The sequence below is a fragment of the Gossypium raimondii genome, chromosome 10 (genome assembly GCF_025698545.1).
Source record: "Gossypium raimondii isolate GPD5lz chromosome 10, ASM2569854v1, whole genome shotgun sequence".
Lineage (NCBI taxonomy): Eukaryota > Viridiplantae > Streptophyta > Magnoliopsida > Malvales > Malvaceae > Gossypium > Gossypium raimondii.
The window spans coordinates 5,358,937-5,376,206 of record NC_068574.1 but is presented as its reverse complement, the minus strand read 5'-3'; the positions used below and the strand labels follow the sequence as shown (position 1 = coordinate 5,376,206).

Here is a 17,270-nt window from a genome sequence, read left to right as displayed (position 1 = left end):
TTACAGCGGAGTAGATCAAAGATAGTAATCCTATTTCCCTGAGATTACAGTGGAGCGGATTGAAGGATCTTATCTCTCTGAAGTTACAGCAGAGTAGATCGCGTCAGGTCATATTTCCCTGAGGTTACAGTGGAACAGACCGAAGAATTTTAGATCTTATCTCTCTGAGATTACAGCAGAGCAGATTGAAGCCAGTAATTCTATCTCCCCGACGTTGCGGAGTGGGTCGAAGTGCCAATGCCTATACCCCAAAAGTTGCTGCAAAAAAAGATTGAAGCTACAAGTCGGATCTTGTTGAAGTGCAGTGGAATGGATTGAAGCGACAAGACACAGTAGACTGAATAAAGCTACTTGAAGAGGAGAAGCATCAAAGAAGTCAAGACTCGGCGAGACCGGGCAAAATTGGTTTTTTTTAGTCTTTGCTCTGTTCTCGTTACACGACAACGAGCAAAGAGGGGCAACTGTACAAGCCCATTTTGCCCGGGCCCATTACCAAAATTTTAACCCAATACACCCAAAACAATTAACCTCAGCCCAACTAGCCTAACCCGAAGCCCAAACCCGAGCCTCAATGACTGAGGCCCAATCCCAGCTAAAAAAATCTGCCTAGGGTTTCAGAAACTGAAACCCTAGGCGCCGCCTCTAGGGTCTTTGACCCTTGGCCTTCCGACGCCGCCAGACGTCCCATCCGCGCCGCCCGCGATCACGTCGGCCACTCCACTTGCGCCGTCACCTGCAAAAACACGCAAGAAACAGTAGCAATCAAGAAAAAAAAGCGAAGTAAGCGGCTATAAAGCCAAACACCCCACTGTCAAGGGGTTGGGGGGTTTTGATTCTCTTTTTCTTTCTTTTGTAACGTTTCCACAAAACAAGAAATATAAAAATCAAAGGTGATTTCTAGTGTTTTTGATTTAGTTGTTGTAATTCTTTTTTTATTTTCGTTTTTGTTGTGCATTTATATACATATATTTAATACATAAAGAAAAAGAGGAAAAAACTCACCGGGGCGATGGCGGTGCGGCGAGCCGAGCGGCGGCGCAACGGGGGCCTTAGAACCCAAAGGCCAGGCGCTTGAGAGGAAGAGGGAGGACCCTTTTTTTTGTTTTTTTTCTCTTTCGGTGGCTGGAATGAATTTTTGAAAAAAAATGGGTTTAAATACCCAAACCAAACGGCGTCGTTTTACCATTTAGGTCAGTGGCCAAAACGACGCCGTTTTGGCCCTGACCCGTGTGACCCGACCCTGGGGGAGGATCCGCGTGTTTTTGGCTCTTGGATTATTTGCGCCATTGGTCCTTTTGATTTTGTAGCGCTTTCAGGGCAGTTTTCCGCATACTTGCGATTTCAACCATAAATTTCTCTTTTGTTTCATTTTAGTCCCCATCAAAGCGCGCGTTTTGGGGCTTTGGGGTATTTGCGGTTTCGGTCCCCCCTCTTTCGGCGCGCGTCACGATTTAATCCTTTTCGTTTTTTTATTTTGATTTCGCCCAATACTTTCGTTTTTATTTCGATTTAGTCCACATCTGGGCAATTTTATTATTATTATTATTATTATTATTATTATTGTCTTTACTATTATTATTTTTATATTCGTTAATATTTTTGTTATTATTGTTAAGTTTTTATTTATATTTACTTATGTAAATTTTGGATATGTGTTTTATTATATTATTATTATTATATAATTGTTTCTTTTATACATATATGTATATATATTTTCTAACTTATTTAATATATACAAATACTCAATTTTATATACGTGTCTATATATATATATATATATATTTATATATTAAAATATATATATTATATATTATTTTATGTTATTTTATAATCCACATGTATATCTCTTTACATTTAATTGTGTTTATTACTTATTTATTTCATTTTCTTTATTATTTTGAATGAATGTTTTAATTTATTTGTTTATATATTGTTATTTTATATGATTGTAAGTATGACTTTCATTTATTTTATATTGTTGTTATTGCTCGTATCATTTTTATTACTTTCGCGTGCATTATGATTTTACCATGTATAACAACAATGTAATTGGCTTTCGCATTTTACTACGATTTTCGTATTTCATTTTATTCAATATAACAAATTTGTTTTGAATAAATAATATTTCGTGTTTAGATTTGAGAAAATCGTACCCTAACTTACTGGGTTTCGATTTCCACGATATATCTAAATACACGAATCTTTTCGATTTCCACGATATATCTAAAAACACGAATCTTTCCAAACTCAAGTTTTAAATGATCTCGGGATTTATAAAGGATCGTGTCCTAACTTACTGGGCATGATTCATTTTTTTAAACTCGAGATAATAAAATATCTTTTAAATAAGTAAAATTTCGGCATTCATTCGCGTATCGGAAATTTGAGATATTGTGTTCTAACTTACTGGATATGATTCTCTTTCTCGATTAACGTGAAATATGCTTCTTTTTCCAAAAATTTTCGTTTTAATATAAGGATCGTATTTTTAAATTCTCAATTTTCGACATCAAGACATTAAGTAATCAACAAGGTACCAATTTCAGGCGTTATGAGGGTGCTAATCCTTCCTCGTACGTAACCGACTCCCGAACCCGTTTTCTGAATTTTGTAGACCAAACTTGTTGTTTTAATAAAATCAAATCATTTATTAAAAACAACCACTTTTCGAGGTGATCCGATCACACCTCATCAAAAAGGATCGGTGGCGACTCCCATTTTCGTTTTCATTTTCCAAAACCCAAGTCGACCCCGTTTTCATCCAAAAAATGGTGTCAACATACACCATCCTTGAGGTACGAAAATAGGAATTTTTTTGTTTATACCCCTTACAGTATCGTCATCAAAATTTTGAGGATGTTATAGCCTAAACCACAACATTTTCATGGCATTTAAATTTAAACGCAACCAGCAATATTGCTTCATCAACTTTTACTTCAACCCTTATATGAATAATCCTATAACCTAAACATATTCTGGAAACAATCCTAAAGGCATTTTCTCTTGATAGTAAATGAAGGGGGGGCAGGTTCGCAACCTGAACCCATAACTCCGACTTACCAAAGTCAAGCACTTCTAAGACGACACCTTCTAGGTAGTTCTTCAGACGCAGGTGTTTGTATGATTGGCCAAGGTCCGTTTCCTTTCATCCTCACCACTGAAAGTAAACCAGAAAAAATACTTCTTTCTGGTTCAAAGATTTCAATCTTACCTTGCAATGCTTAGGTTTTAAGGACAATCAAGGTGTTCAAACTTTAGTTAAAATTGAATTAACTGACCGAATCGATCTAATTCAGTTAATCAGTCGTTGGTCAAATTTAGTTCGGTCAGAGGTCGGTTAATAGTTTTTTTTTAAATTTTGGTTAATTCGGTTAACTTTCAAAACAGACAAATAAACATTATTAATATATATATTTTTATATATTGTAAAATTAAATCATATTAATGTGTCAATATATAGTAAGTGACAAATGTCTTAAAACTAGTTTAGAACTAATTATTATTAAAATTATTCCAAAATTCTATTTTATTATATGTATATATATGTGATATATATATAATATGATATGTGCATGTGTATGTATGTATGTATGCTATCCTATATATAATAAACAATAAAATAAAATAAGATTACTTATTTTTACTCAGTTTTTGCTCGATGATTTCGATAAAAGACAAATGTTATATTTATATTTGATTCCTAAATCAATTTAAATTAAATTATTATATAATATGATTAATAGTAAGGTATATAATATGGTAATTAAATTAAGTTAATTATTATATAACATCAGGCAAAGCTAGAACAATTTTTTAGGGGGCTGAATGAAATTTTAATTTTTATAGTCTATATCTTTATAATTTTAAAGTATTAAATTGAATTTTTATAATTTTAGAGGGGACCAAAGTGTAATTTTACCTTTACTAATTTAAAATTTTAAAACATTTAGAGGGCCTAAATAATAATTTTTCATTTTAGGGAGTGCTAGGCCCATGTCAGCCTCCTTAAAATCGCCTCTATATAACATAATTAAATTAAATTAGAGTGTTATATAATGTAATTAAATTAAGTTAGTAATGAATCCTATAATTATATGATAATAATTAAAGAAATATTTTGGAATGCAAACAACTATCCCAGAATTCAATGTTTTAATGTATGTTTGTGTACCTTCTTTTATATAATATATGAGATATATGACAGTTGCATGTAATTATATTATTTTATAATTTGTGTTGAGATTTTAATTTTAAATTTTAATTCTAATTTAATGCATGATGTTTAAAGTTACTTATTATTTAAAAGTTATTATTATTAGGAAGGAAAAAATATATTTAAAACTTAATTTAAGAAAGAGGGCTAACTTTAAATATAACTAAAAACCAAATATCCTGAAACTCAAATAAGTACCCAAAATTCAAAATTATCAGATATGATGCCTGTTGCCATACCTTGTTTTATATAATATATGATATCAGAAGAGTGATCATGGCATTTGCCATGCAACACGTGTACTCATTTAATTTTGAAGGTGTACGATTATTTATCCTTCATAATATAAGAAAGTGTCTTAAAAAGTGACACATATTTTGGCTATTTTCTTGTTCAAATTTCAGTTTCGGCTAAAACTAGAGTATAATACATACACTTTAATTTTGACATAATTTAGTTCTTTATTTTTAAAATGTCATTAGTTAGTTCTAAATAGTTAATATTACAATTAGAATAGGAATGTTATTTTTTCTTGAGAGCACTACTTCAATAAAAAAAATATATATTTTATCATAATGAATTCAAATGGGTAAAATCCACATCAACATTCTCAATATTAATTTTTTAACAAGATAACAACTATAGTTGAATTTTTAAATATAAAAATTAAATTAAATTCACGAAAATAAAAGTAAAACGATTAAAACTCAAATATACAAAGTGTACAGTGATTTAAAAGTATATTTCAACTTTCAATTTTTATTTTAGAATTTAATAGAAACAAATAATTAATCGAGTATGAAGCATGAATAATTATAATTTTAAATTTCTTAAATTTTTTTGAGTAATTTGTATTTAATTTATTTTGATTGAAGGAATGAAAATTTTGAATTTATATCACTTGAATCACAAACAAAAACTCTAAAATAAATTTGAAGTGAAAATATATAACGGTGAATTTATTAAAATAACTAAATAAAATTATTATAACATGAAGAAGTGAGTAGTAAGAGGGAAAGACAGGACCTTGCCCCTTTAGTCTTAACTAATCACAACTTTCATCTCTCTAAATTAAAATTATTTATCAAAGACTAAGGTGCGGATCTGACACGTAGGATAAAAGGGTCCACGAACATTGAACGTTGTTCCATTTTTAGAGAAAAAAAGAAAGATTATTGCCACGTCATTCTTTTGAAAACGAGAACCCATGTGAACAGATTGATCTCTGTTCAATTTTGTGAAAAAGAAAAAAGATGAAGATGAAGAAACTCATAGAAGAAAAATCAAAGTAGTGAAAATCTGAAAAAGGAAATTGATAAAAATATATATATTACAGAAAATATTTGTAGAAAGCAATGGGAAACCGGGAATTACTGTCATTGGCTCAAAGATCGAAAATTTCTCTCTCTCTCTTTTGAGCCTAAAACCCTGGCCACTCTCTAGATTTACTCCATTAATCAATTTTAATATAATTAAATTAAATCAATTAATAAAAAAATAAACTCTTTACCGTCGTTCCTTGATCTGCAAAATTTATTGTCTACTCTTTTTTAATGATTTTTTTGCAAATGGGTTGGTTTGTTAATTTATTTATTGAAGATGAATCAGCTTACAGATTCAAGGTACTTTTTTTCTTCTATTTTCTTTTAAAATTCTTGTTTTGGGTTAAGTTTTCTAAAAGTTTTGTGTCTGTGGTTTCTTTTTATTTTGTGTCAAGTATCAGTGATCTGTTTCTTTGTTCGTTGAAAATTTAGAAGTTTTAGCTGCGCCATTGTCTCATTTGTCCTTTTCAATTTCATCTTTGTTTAAATTGAGCTATTTATTTTGATATTTGAGATGAAAAGGGAAATTGGGTATGGGATTTTTTTTCCCAGCTATCAATTCTTTTTCATTTAATGTTAAACTCTGGGTTTTTTTTTTCTGTTTAATAGATTCCTAGGATCTTTTTTTTTCGGGGGTGTTCAATCTTGTAGCTTTCAGCGATGTAGATTTGTTCTCATATTTGTCTTAATTTATCTTTTATTCTTAGATTTTTATAGCTATAAGACTTTCAAATCTGGGTTATGCTAGAATGTATATAGGATGTAATTTAAATGACATAATTTTCTGAATGCTTATGCTTTTGAAGTTTGGCATTTTGTGTGGAGCTTTAATTGTTGCAAGCTTCATTTTGTAAATGTAAGTTATATGCTAATGTTGAATTTCCCTTTATGTTTGTGAAACCAGGACTTAAAGCGAGGGACCATGAATGACTGGCTGCATTAATATCCACCAGTGAAGGCTAGGTTTGGGGATTCTTTGTTTGGCAGTTGTCTACTAATTTTTCTTAAAGGTTGATTCTCAGAGATGACACGGGGTAGGATTCGAGCAAGGCTCCGGCTGAGTCATCTCTATACATTCGCATGTACTAGGCCAGAAGCTACTGAAGAGGGGCCTCATTCTATTGAAGGGCCTGGATACTCAAGACTTGTGCATTGCAATCAACCTCTTATGCACAAGAAAAAACCTTTTAAGTACCGATCAAATTACATATCCACGACCAAGTATAATTTTTTCACTTTCTTACCAAAAGCTTTGTATGAACAATTCCACAGAGTTGCCAATTTGTATTTCCTTGCAGCTGCAATTGTTTCAGTTACACCCCTTTCGCCATTTTCTGCTGTGAGCATGATTGCTCCCTTGGTCTTTGTTGTAGGGCTTAGCATGGCAAAGGAAGCTTTAGAGGATTGGCGAAGGTTTATGCAAGATATAAAAGTTAATAGTCGGAAGGTAAAATTTCATAAGGGGGAAGGTGTTTTTGATTATAAGTCATGGAAGAAGCTTCAGGTTGGAGATGTGGTGAAAGTGGAGAAGGATCAGTTTTTCCCAGCGGATTTGCTACTTCTGTCATCAAGTTACGAAGACGGAATTTGCTATGTTGAGACTATGAATTTAGATGGCGAGACAAACTTGAAGGTAAAGAGAGCTTTGGAGGTTACATTGCCTTTGGATGAGGATGCGTCTTTCAAGAACTTCACAGGAAAAATTAAATGTGAAGATCCCAACCCTAGTCTTTACACCTTTATTGGTAACTTTGAATACGATCATGAAGTTTATGCCCTCGACCCTAGCCAGATTCTCCTTAGAGATTCAAAGCTGCGTAATACAGCTTTTGTCTATGGGGTCGTGATTTTCACCGGCCATGATAGCAAAGTCATGCAGAATGCCACGAAGTCCCCTTCGAAGAGAAGCAGAATAGAAAGGAAAATGGATTATATAATATATGTTCTTTTTAGCCTCCTTTTGGTGATCTCATTGGTAAGCTCTATCGGTTTTGCAGTGAAAACAAAGTTCGACATGCCAGACTGGTGGTATCTGCAACCTCAGAATACAGATGATTATTATGATCCTAGAAAGCCTGTATTATCTGGGGTCACCCATCTGATCACTGCCCTCATGCTTTATGGGTATTTAATACCAATTTCGCTTTATGTTTCAATTGAGGTGGTCAAGGTTTTGCAAGCAACTTTTATTAATCAAGACATACAAATGTATGATGAAGAAACTGGGAATCCTGCTCAAGCACGGACATCAAATTTAAATGAGGAGTTGGGCCAGGTAGATACAATCCTTTCAGATAAAACAGGCACTTTGACCTGCAATCAGATGGATTTTCTCAAATGTTCCATTGCCGGTACTGCATATGGCATGAGCTCTAGTGAAGTAGAACTTGCTGCTGCACAGCAGATGGCTAGTGACCTTGAGGATCAGGATGTAGAAAGATCAACTGATTTCAGGCAAAAAGGCAAACAACAAGAAATTGAACTTGAAACTGTTGTTATTCCCAAAGATGAAATGGTTCATAAATCTCCCATAAAAGGTTTTAGCTTTGAGGACAGTCGCGTCATGGAAGGGAACTGGTTGAATGAGCCTAATGCAGATGTCATTATGTTATTTTTTCGAATATTAGCAATTTGTCACACTGCTGTCCCTGAGCTGAACGAAGAGACAGGCAATTATAAATATGAATCAGAATCACCTGATGAAGCAGCCTTTCTCGTTGCAGCCAGAGAATTTGGTTTTGAGTTTTGTAAAAGAACTCAATCAAGTGTGTTTGTCCGTGAAAGGTATTCAGCTTCAGGGAAAACAATTGACAGGTGGGGATACCAATGCACAATGTTTGTGCTCTTTGCTAATCTCTCCTGGATTCCTTTTGTTTTAGCTTCTTAAAAGTCCTCTGGGCATCTTGTAGGGAGTTCAAACTTCTAAATATGTTGGAATTTACTAGCAAAAGAAAGCGAATGACAGTAATTGTAAGGGATGAAGATGGGCAGATTCTTGTTCTGTGTAAAGGTGCTGACAGGTTAGTCTCTCTATTGCCCTTTTGACCTCTTCAAGGTATTAATAGATGCAAAATATACCCTTCACCACTATATGCCTTTAATGACCTGATGATTGTGTGTGACTGATTTATTGTTACTTTGTTTGGTCAGCATTATTTTTGATAGGCTATCAAAGAATGGAAGATTGTACGAGGAAGATACCACTAGGCATTTGAATGAGTATGGAGAAGCTGGATTGCGAACGCTGGCACTGGCTTATAAAAGGCTCGGCGAGTTTGAGTACTCTGCTTGGAACAATGAATTTCAAGAAGCAAAAACTACTATTGGGGCTGATAGAGATTTGATGCTTGAAAACATTGCAGAGATGATGGAGAAGGATTTGATTCTCGTTGGTGCTACTGCTGTGGAAGACAAATTGCAAAAGGGGGTATGTTATATCACAGTTTGCTTTCTCCAAGAAACTTAGTTTTCTTTTTCTAATTCCTTTTTTCCGTTTTTATTTTTTTCTGGCTTACATCAACCTGTTTTAACTTTCTTCATTTCAGGTACCCCAATGTATAGATAAACTTGCACAAGCTGGCCTGAAGATTTGGGTTTTGACAGGGGACAAGGTGGAAACTGCTATAAATATAGGGTCTGTCTCATGCCATTCAATATTAAGCTTTCTTTTACCTCATCTAATCAGAACCTGAAATTGGATTTCTGATGGAAAGATGCTCCATGAAAGCAATTTAGTGAAAATTTTCATTTTGTGATGTAGATATGCTTGCAGTCTGCTAAGACAAGGCATGAAGCAGATCTGCATTACAGAAATTAGTTCAGATGCCAAAGAGGTATGGTTTTTATTGTGTCTGTACGCGCATGCGTTTGTGTGTGAAAGGACAGGAATTTTTCTTCAGGAAATTGATTTCATTGACGTCTGACTTATTTTCTCTTCGTTAATGATTAGGTAGTTAAGGAGAATATATTGTTGCAAATTACCAATGCTTCACAAATGATCAAACTCGAAAGAGATCCACATGCCGCATTCGCATTGATCATTGATGGAAAGACTCTTGCATATGCCTTGGAGGATGATGTGAAACAGCAATTCCTAGTGTTAGCAGTTCAGTGTGCACCTGTCATATGCTGTCGTGTGTCTCCCAAGCAGAAGGCACTAGTAAGATATCTTTTTCCTTTCTCTTCCTCCCCGCTTGTTCTAAGTTTTTAAAGGATCAAATCAGGTGAGACTCCTCATGGTGAGATCTTATTGCATATTCTATTTATTTAGTACATCCTTTTGGTACCAGGTAACAAGATTAGTAAAAGAAGGAACTGGGAAAACCACCTTAGCTATTGGTGATGGTGCAAATGACGTTGGAATGATTAAAGAAGCTGATATTGGAGTTGGCATCAGTGGTGTAGAAGGTATGCAGGTTGGTAACGTATTTCCCTCTTCGTACAGTTGCAATGTCTGCCTGTAATGCTAGTAGCAAACAAACCCTTTATATAGTTTTATGTTAAGGATATTTATATATAAGTATGAAATTTGAAGAGAAGAGATCATCTCATTAGAACTGGGCTTTAGATGGGAATTTGCTAGTTTGGTCCTTTTTTGAATTTGTGAGACACACACAGATATAAACCTTAGCTTATACAGCCATCCTCATTGGGAGATAAAGTAATTGTTAGGCTTCTTTTGGCTGTTCTTAGAAATGTTTGGAGCATGACTTGCTAAAATTGTAAGCATTTGTTCTTCAATTGCTGACAAAAATTTCCTTCCCTATCTTTAGCAGTTCTGTCTTGGACATGATGCTTGTTAATTGAGTTTTTTTCTGTATGTTAGTGTATTACCTACCTTGTTCGCTTTTTCAGGCTGTAATGGCCAGTGACTTCTCCATTGCCCAGTTTCGTTTCTTGGAAAGACTTCTTGTTGTCCATGGACACTGGTGTTATAAGAGGATTGCACAGATGGTAATAATGAGGGATTGCCTTCATTTTTCATTTTCTTGCACTCTTTCTGCTTGGTCAACCTCTAATTCTGTTCCACTTCGACCTTCAGGTTTGCTATTTCTTCTACAAGAATATAGCATTTGGCCTCACCCTTTTCTACTTTGAGGCATTTGCTGGGTTTTCTGGACAATCAATTTATGATGACTGGTACATGTTACTGTTCAATGTTCTTCTTACATCATTGCCTGTAATCTCACTAGGAGTTTTCGAGCAAGATGTTTCTTCTGAGGTCTGCTTGCAGGTTAATCTGTGCTCTGTAAATAATTTTCTTATTAACAAAATTCATCCTTGCCACGAGCGACTTTATTATAAGATTTTGTATGCCTATTTGTGTTGCAGTTTCCTGCAGTATATCAGCAAGGACCTAAAAATTTGTTTTTCGACTGGTATAAGATACTTGGTTGGATGGGCAATGGCCTTTATTCCTCTCTCATTATTTTCTTCCTCAATATCATCATCTTCTATGATCAAGCTTTCCGTGAGGAAGGACAGACTGCTAGTATGCCTGCTTTGGGAACAACAATGTTCACGTGCATCATTTGGGCGCTCAATTGCCAGATTGCCTTCACAATGAGCCACTTCACATGGATCCAGCACCTCTTTATATGGGGAAGCATTGCCACTTGGTATTTGTTTCTCTTTGTTTATGGCAGGCTATCTCCCAGCATTTCAGGTAATGCCTTCCAAATTCTAGTAGAAGCTCTCGCTCCAGCACCGATCTATTGGTTGGCCACCCTTTTAGTAACCATCGCTTGTAATCTCCCATATTTGGCCCATATATCTTACCAAAGATGTTTCCACCCATTGGATCATCATATCATCCAAGAGATCAAGTACTACAAGAAAGACGTCGAGGATCAACGCATGTGGACTAGGGAGCGATCGAGAGCCAGAGAAAGGACCATGATCGGGTTCTCAGCACGGGTAGATGCAAAGATCAGGCAGTTAAAAGGGAAGTTGCAAAGAAAACAACCGTCTTCAGAGATTCATAGTCCAGCCCGTTCATCATAACAACATTCAGTCAATCTTAGGTATTTTTGAAGATGTTTAGGGTTCTTTCTTTTCTGGCCATTTGCAGTGTCACTTTTGAGGCCTTTGTTTTTATCATTAGTTATTATTAGCTTGTTGATGTCTTTAGGGGGGGTTATTGCATGTACACTAGTTGACAAATGTAAGAGCGGTGGCCTGTGAAAATAGTAGAAGAATATGTTCATCATTGTTTAGAAACTTGCCATATCTTGGCTTGTTGATGTTACTCTTGTATAATGTAGAATGTTGAAACTGTATATGTAAAGGGAAAAAAAGGTAGGATTTGACACAAGGCCAATCTTTGCTTCTTTAGAACTATTATTACAACACTTCTTTCATGTTTTGTTCTCTATTGTTCATTGACTATATTATTATTTTTGAGTTATTTTAGTTGGTTGCAATTCAAAAGCTATAAACCACCATTTAATTTTCTTGGTTTCATCTCCCATGACTAAAGTTTTATAGTAAATAATATGGTTGGTGTCATGTTGGGCTATGAATCAGCAGCTTTTACTCTGTGGGCTCAAATGTCAGTCAAACTCAACATCAATGGCCAGCCGCTTAGGTGAGAAAAAAGGATTGCATTGGAGGGATTGCCCATAAATGCTTACTTTTCCTGGTGTAAAAATTATTACTGTATCTCAAAGGAGATCTACACATGACTCGGACTCGGTTGCAAGGGAATTCAACAGTGTGTTGGTACAAAAATGTCACATTTATGTAATGTTTACTATTATGGTAACAAAAAGAGGATAATACATTGTCAAGGAAAGTTAAATCTATTTCTAGTTTACCAAGTTCCGTTGCAATATCAATTGCAACACAGATACTGTTAATGTTGCAACATAGCCCCATAAACCATGAACTAAGCTAAATTAACACAATCAGAGAAATCAATAGCATTTTCATTAAGAAAAAAGTTTATTGAGCTTAATGTAGAAACTCATCCAAGAAACATCAATTTTCACATTCCATAGTTTATGAAGATTTCAGATTCAAGATTCTTAAATAAAAGGGGAACTTCGCCCCTAATCTCAAGTTTTTCATCCATCATTCACCAACATAGTAAAAGCACAAACCTCAAACAAAACAAAGAGATGAGCCATGGGCATTGATGATGGATCACCTCCAGCCATAGACAACTTGGGTTGCAGTGTCCTTGATCCACCTGAAACTTTTCCTGAAAGACCCTTTCATCTTGCCTTCAACAGCATAAACCTTGTAGCTGGCAACCCTTTTCTTCCTCTGCAGCTCAGGATCAGTAAAACTCCAGCTCTTTGAAGCAGACCCTCGAGAGCTTTTGCTTTTCTTCATCTTAATCTCCTTGCCAAGCTGGTTTTGTTGAACGGAATTTTCACTGTAACACCTCATGCCTTGCATGTTACTTGGCCCTCCTCCATAGTAACTCTTCATCTGCATTTCTCCACCATCCTTGTATGAATTGGATCTAAACTGCTCCATCAATGGACAAAATTCTAGGCAAGGATTGTTCGAGGAAGATTCTTTGGGTGGGAGTTAGTGAAGAGATGAATGAGTGAGATGTGACATTTTCTACTTTGGAATGACACACTATATTATAAGACAGTTGAGTTGCACATTATGGATTACCCTAAAGCTAACTTTGAATGTTCATTGATGGGTATTTGCCACGTGGAATGGTTAATGTTTGAATGGGTGAAGGAATCGAAAGCCATTTGTCTAAACTTTACAGCATTTTATGAACCAAAAAGAAAAATATCACAGCATTTGATTTTATGAATTTTTGTGGAATTGTTTAATGATTGTATTGTTCTCGCTGTTGACAGCAGAGCTGTTGCGGGTCCAATCTGCTAAGAATTCATCAATTATTTGCAAGGATGACAGTGTATGTATGACACTGTGACATTTCATATACCTTGATTAGTTCAGTTCAATAAATTAACCAAAAAATCAGTGACATTATAATACCACCATTACTCTCCCTTACTCTATTCTCTATTCTAATGTTCCTTCTTACTCTCCCCGGTTAAGTTTGCATTAGGTTTGTTAAAAGAGATGAGATGAGGTGCTACATCAACAGTCCTGTAAAATAAGAATTGTAACTCGTGGGGTAATAAGGACTTTTTCCACAAATCATTGATCGAGTATCCATGACAATCAATATATCCTCAATTTGATCAACATGAGTACTAACTTTATATTCAACTCGGGCGTTAATATGTTGTTTATCTTCAAAACTTTATATTCGTCTTAGATCGTCCTGCATCTTGTATCATTATAGTCTAATGTGGCCAATATTTTCATGGTAGTAACGTGTAGGCCTTTTTAATCTCCTTTCACCTATTTATGGAGGAGGAACAATATGATCTTTAGCTTAAACAAAAATAGACGGAGAACAAGCTTCCTCGTCATTACCAATGTAACCTAGGCCTCTGTGACATGTTTTAGTTCTTCCAACAACTAGTATTTCATCAAAATTTTCACTTCTGAAGCTCAACTTCTTAAGAATCTCCTGAGTAGCAGCTAACACTTTTTGCACCTCTTTTGGTTCAAACTCTCGATCAATAAGAAATACATCTTTATTTATTTTTTCATTTAATCTCTAATTGTCTTTCTTTAGAGTGAAACTATCAATTTGAGGATCTTATTATTTTACACATTAGGTTACAATTTTCCAACAACTTTTTTTATCATATCAACAACATCATTATAACCACCATTATCACTAGACTTGTCCATGCCCGGTTCGAAGACCCGCCTAAAAAGTGGGAGGTTTTGGACAAAAATATAGGTCCGAAAAATGAGTTTGGAAAAAAAAAATAATGTTCATTTTTTGAACAGGTCGGGTTTCGGGTAAGCTTTTTCAGTCTAGCCCAGCCCACCAGAATTTGCAAAAAAAATGTTCTTATTTTTTTATTGTTTTGCTATCATTTCGTTATTATATTGCTACTATTTTGTTGTTATTGTTTGAATATTGTATAACTCTTATTTTATTATTAATTTGTTACTATTTTAAAGGTGTTTGCTTGTTAAGTTACACTTATCTTATTGTTATTTAAGTATAATTTTTTTAAATTTTTTTTCCATTTGCTGAAAAACATTTATTTTAATGTTTTTAGTGTATTTGATGTATTATGTTTTTTAAATTTATTTTTATATAAAAATAATATAAAAAATATTAATGTAGGTCGGGTCGGGCTCAGGTTTTAGTATTTTTATCTAGGTAGGACTTGGGCAAAATTTTAAGCCCGTTTTTTGGGCAGAGCCCGAGCCTAAAAAATAGGCCTAAATTTTTTATTCGGTCTAACTCGACCCATGGACAACTCTATTTATCATCATTATTGCACTCTTTTGAATCTGTCTCAACAACTATTGCAACACTCGAAAGTATCAGAAAGAGTTTTTGCAAGTATATCTGCCAAGGACGGTACTAAAGAGGTACTAGTAAAGACGGTACAATAGACAAATATGTCAGTCAAAACTATTTCTCTTTGAGGAAAATCTATTACGAGTATATCCGCCAATGAGTAGTTCCATGGGGAACCGTCATAAAAGGAGATCGATAACTAGAATGGTAAATTAGATAACAATCTGCTGGAAACTATAAGTGTTGGATCTAGTACCCTAAGTGTATTACTTTCGTCAATGTACACTTGTAATTTTTTGAACAGATTGGTTAATAAAACAAATTCATTAATTACAATTAATATACTTTGTATTATTGTCTTCAAATGGTTTTTGCAAGGAAAGTAAAATGAAAGTAAATATTGCTCATTGGTTATCTAATATTTAACTAATACTAAGCAGTATTATGTAGTCGGATCGTAATACGAAAAGATAGATTGTATCAGTAGATGAACCTAAACATATCCTTAGTCTAATCGGAAGTGAGCAAACCGATTGAAAGACTAATATGTCGTCTATCAAGTTCAAATGAGGAGATGTCTTGTCTTGGGTATCGAAGCAAATGACTCCCAGAAGATAAAAAACTAGATGTGACTGACTGGACTGACAATGCATCGGACAAGACCCAAGCAGAATAGATACTAAATATGTTTATGGATTTATTCACTTGTGAAGTTCATAGTGTAATGTACCTAAATCTTGAGTGGATTGTGGACTATGCATGCGTGACATGTACACTTTGATGTAAGTAAAAGCCTGAGTTCAAATAGATAAGGAATCGAAAGCTGGTGCGTTAGGTGTGTGACTTCTTTAGTATGTAGTGTCATTCACAACAATAGAATTCATAGCCCAAAACATGGGTAAATAATATCCTCTCATTGGCATTATATGGTTGATGAAAAGTAAACATGGCTAGGGGACATTTGTCTTTGTGATGGATGACTTGATTACTATTTTATAGTAATTGACTTTTCATTAAGGAAGATGTATTTTATAGTAATTGACTTTTCATTAAGGAAGATGTAATGGTTACCATGAGATAAATAGGATCATATTAGAAGATCGGATATTATCCCAAAGAGATCAATGATATCCTATGAGAGTAAAACATTTATGATAAGGTCATTAGATAAGCACTAAATAATTGCTTTTGTAATGAATTTATAATCAATAGGTGAAAAGTCGAAACTATAGTGGAATGACTTCGTGACTAAATGAATTTATAATCAATAGGTGAAAAGCCGAAACTTAATTATAAATCATTTGAGCCTCAACTACATATGTCCAATCGGTCTATCCGCTAGCTCGTTGAAACCATAAATAAATTGCGTGTTTGAATAGAAATGAATTGAATGAATAGAAAAAGAGAAATAGTTGTTTCAGGAATGATTATGGTTTTGCCTGAAATGGAATCATTTAAAAATGAATGTACGTTTCTAAAAATGAAAATGAAAATTTGCAATCCTATATAGGGTTACTTAAAAAATTATGGAAGAATGAGTTTATATTTTTGGACCATTTTGAAGCCCGAAAATAAAAATAAATAATTCGGATATAGTGAACATGTTGAGTTGTGACATATTGAACAAATTTTCTCTAAATTTTACTGGAGTAAAATTGTCAAAATTTTACCGAGGTAAAATTGAGATGATAAAATTATTTAATATGTAGCTATTAAAATTTATTTTGGGAAATAGAAAAATTGATCTGGGTTGGATCATTAACTAGGGTTGCTACCCCTTATATCCTAGATAGGCTAGGATATTGTTCTTCTAGTGAAAATAAACTTCTACAACTCTATAAGGGTTTTACCTTCTCTTCTTATAAATAGATGGCACTGGTAGAGCTATTTACACAACTTTTGAGAGATTGTTACTCTACCAAAATATAGCGAGAATTTATTTTCAACTTTTAAATATATTTTTGGCATACTTGCAAAAAAAACCCCAATGTTTGGGGGTTTTTGGTTTTGTGCCATTGATCTTTTTTTATTGACATCCTCAATGTTATGATTTTTTCAGAAATCAACCCAATTTTAATGGTAAATGTGAGTTGACCGTTAGTCAAGCTCCGATCAACAAAATAAGCCTATGTGGCGTGCCACATAAGCACAATGACGTCATCTAAAAAATTGTTTAACAATTTTTTTTTCATTTTGTTTCATTCTTTCTTCTTCACTCTTTCTCTCTTCTTTGCTGTTACAGTAAAAAAACACAGACACACCCCACTACCATTTTCATGCCTACACCTGTATTTCACTCTCTCAAATACCCATTTCAACTCAATAAATTTGTTGATTGCTTTTTAACTGAATATATTTGGCTCTAAAA

General features: G+C 34.1%; 2 protein-coding genes across 6 annotated transcripts; one reads left to right on the top strand and one right to left on the bottom strand.

Moving 5' to 3' along the window:
- The first annotated feature begins 5,445 nt into the window (after positions 1 to 5,445).
- LOC105777215 (probable phospholipid-transporting ATPase 4) lies at positions 5,446 to 11,854 on the top strand. Of its 5 annotated transcripts, XM_052622313.1 has the most exons (12): positions 5,446 to 5,835; positions 6,440 to 8,349; positions 8,445 to 8,555; positions 8,686 to 8,962; positions 9,081 to 9,169; positions 9,296 to 9,368; positions 9,485 to 9,694; positions 9,825 to 9,950; positions 10,390 to 10,488; positions 10,577 to 10,768; positions 10,867 to 11,200; positions 11,319 to 11,854. In XM_052622313.1, the coding sequence occupies exons 2-12, from the start codon at positions 6,560 to 6,562 to the stop codon at positions 11,432 to 11,434; spliced, it is 3,417 nt and encodes a 1,138-aa protein (XP_052478273.1). In that variant the 5' UTR covers positions 5,446 to 5,835; positions 6,440 to 6,559; the 3' UTR covers positions 11,435 to 11,854. The 5 variants fall into 5 exon arrangements, with proteins under 5 accessions (XP_052478273.1, XP_012455798.1, XP_012455796.1 ...); XM_012600344.2 differs by having other exon boundaries at positions 5,466 to 5,835; positions 10,577 to 10,756; positions 10,867 to 11,854; XM_012600342.2 differs by having other exon boundaries at positions 5,471 to 5,835; positions 10,867 to 11,854.
- Positions 11,855 to 12,445: 591 nt separating this feature from the next.
- Positions 12,446 to 13,208, bottom strand: LOC105777216 (uncharacterized). Its single transcript, XM_012600346.2, has one exon. It carries the CDS (start codon positions 13,015 to 13,017, stop codon positions 12,679 to 12,681), a length of 339 nt encoding a protein of 112 aa, XP_012455800.1. The 5' UTR covers positions 13,018 to 13,208; the 3' UTR covers positions 12,446 to 12,678.
- Between the last annotated feature and the right edge of the window lie 4,062 nt (positions 13,209 to 17,270).

Bases quoted from the DNA above. Each gene is read 5' to 3' on its own strand.
- LOC105777215 (XM_012600342.2), top strand. From the start codon at position 6,560: ATGACACGGGGTAGGATTCGAGCAAGGCTCCGGCTGAGTCATCTCTAT. The intron at 8,556-8,685 runs GTTAGTCTCTCT...TTGTTTGGTCAG, and splicing joins CTGTGTAAAGGTGCTGACAG to CATTATTTTTGATAGGCTAT. The intron at 9,170-9,295 runs GTCTGTCTCATG...TTTGTGATGTAG, and splicing joins GAAACTGCTATAAATATAGG to ATATGCTTGCAGTCTGCTAA.
- LOC105777216 (XM_012600346.2), bottom strand. From the start codon at position 13,017: ATGGAGCAGTTTAGATCCAATTCATACAAGGATGGTGGAGAAATGCAG.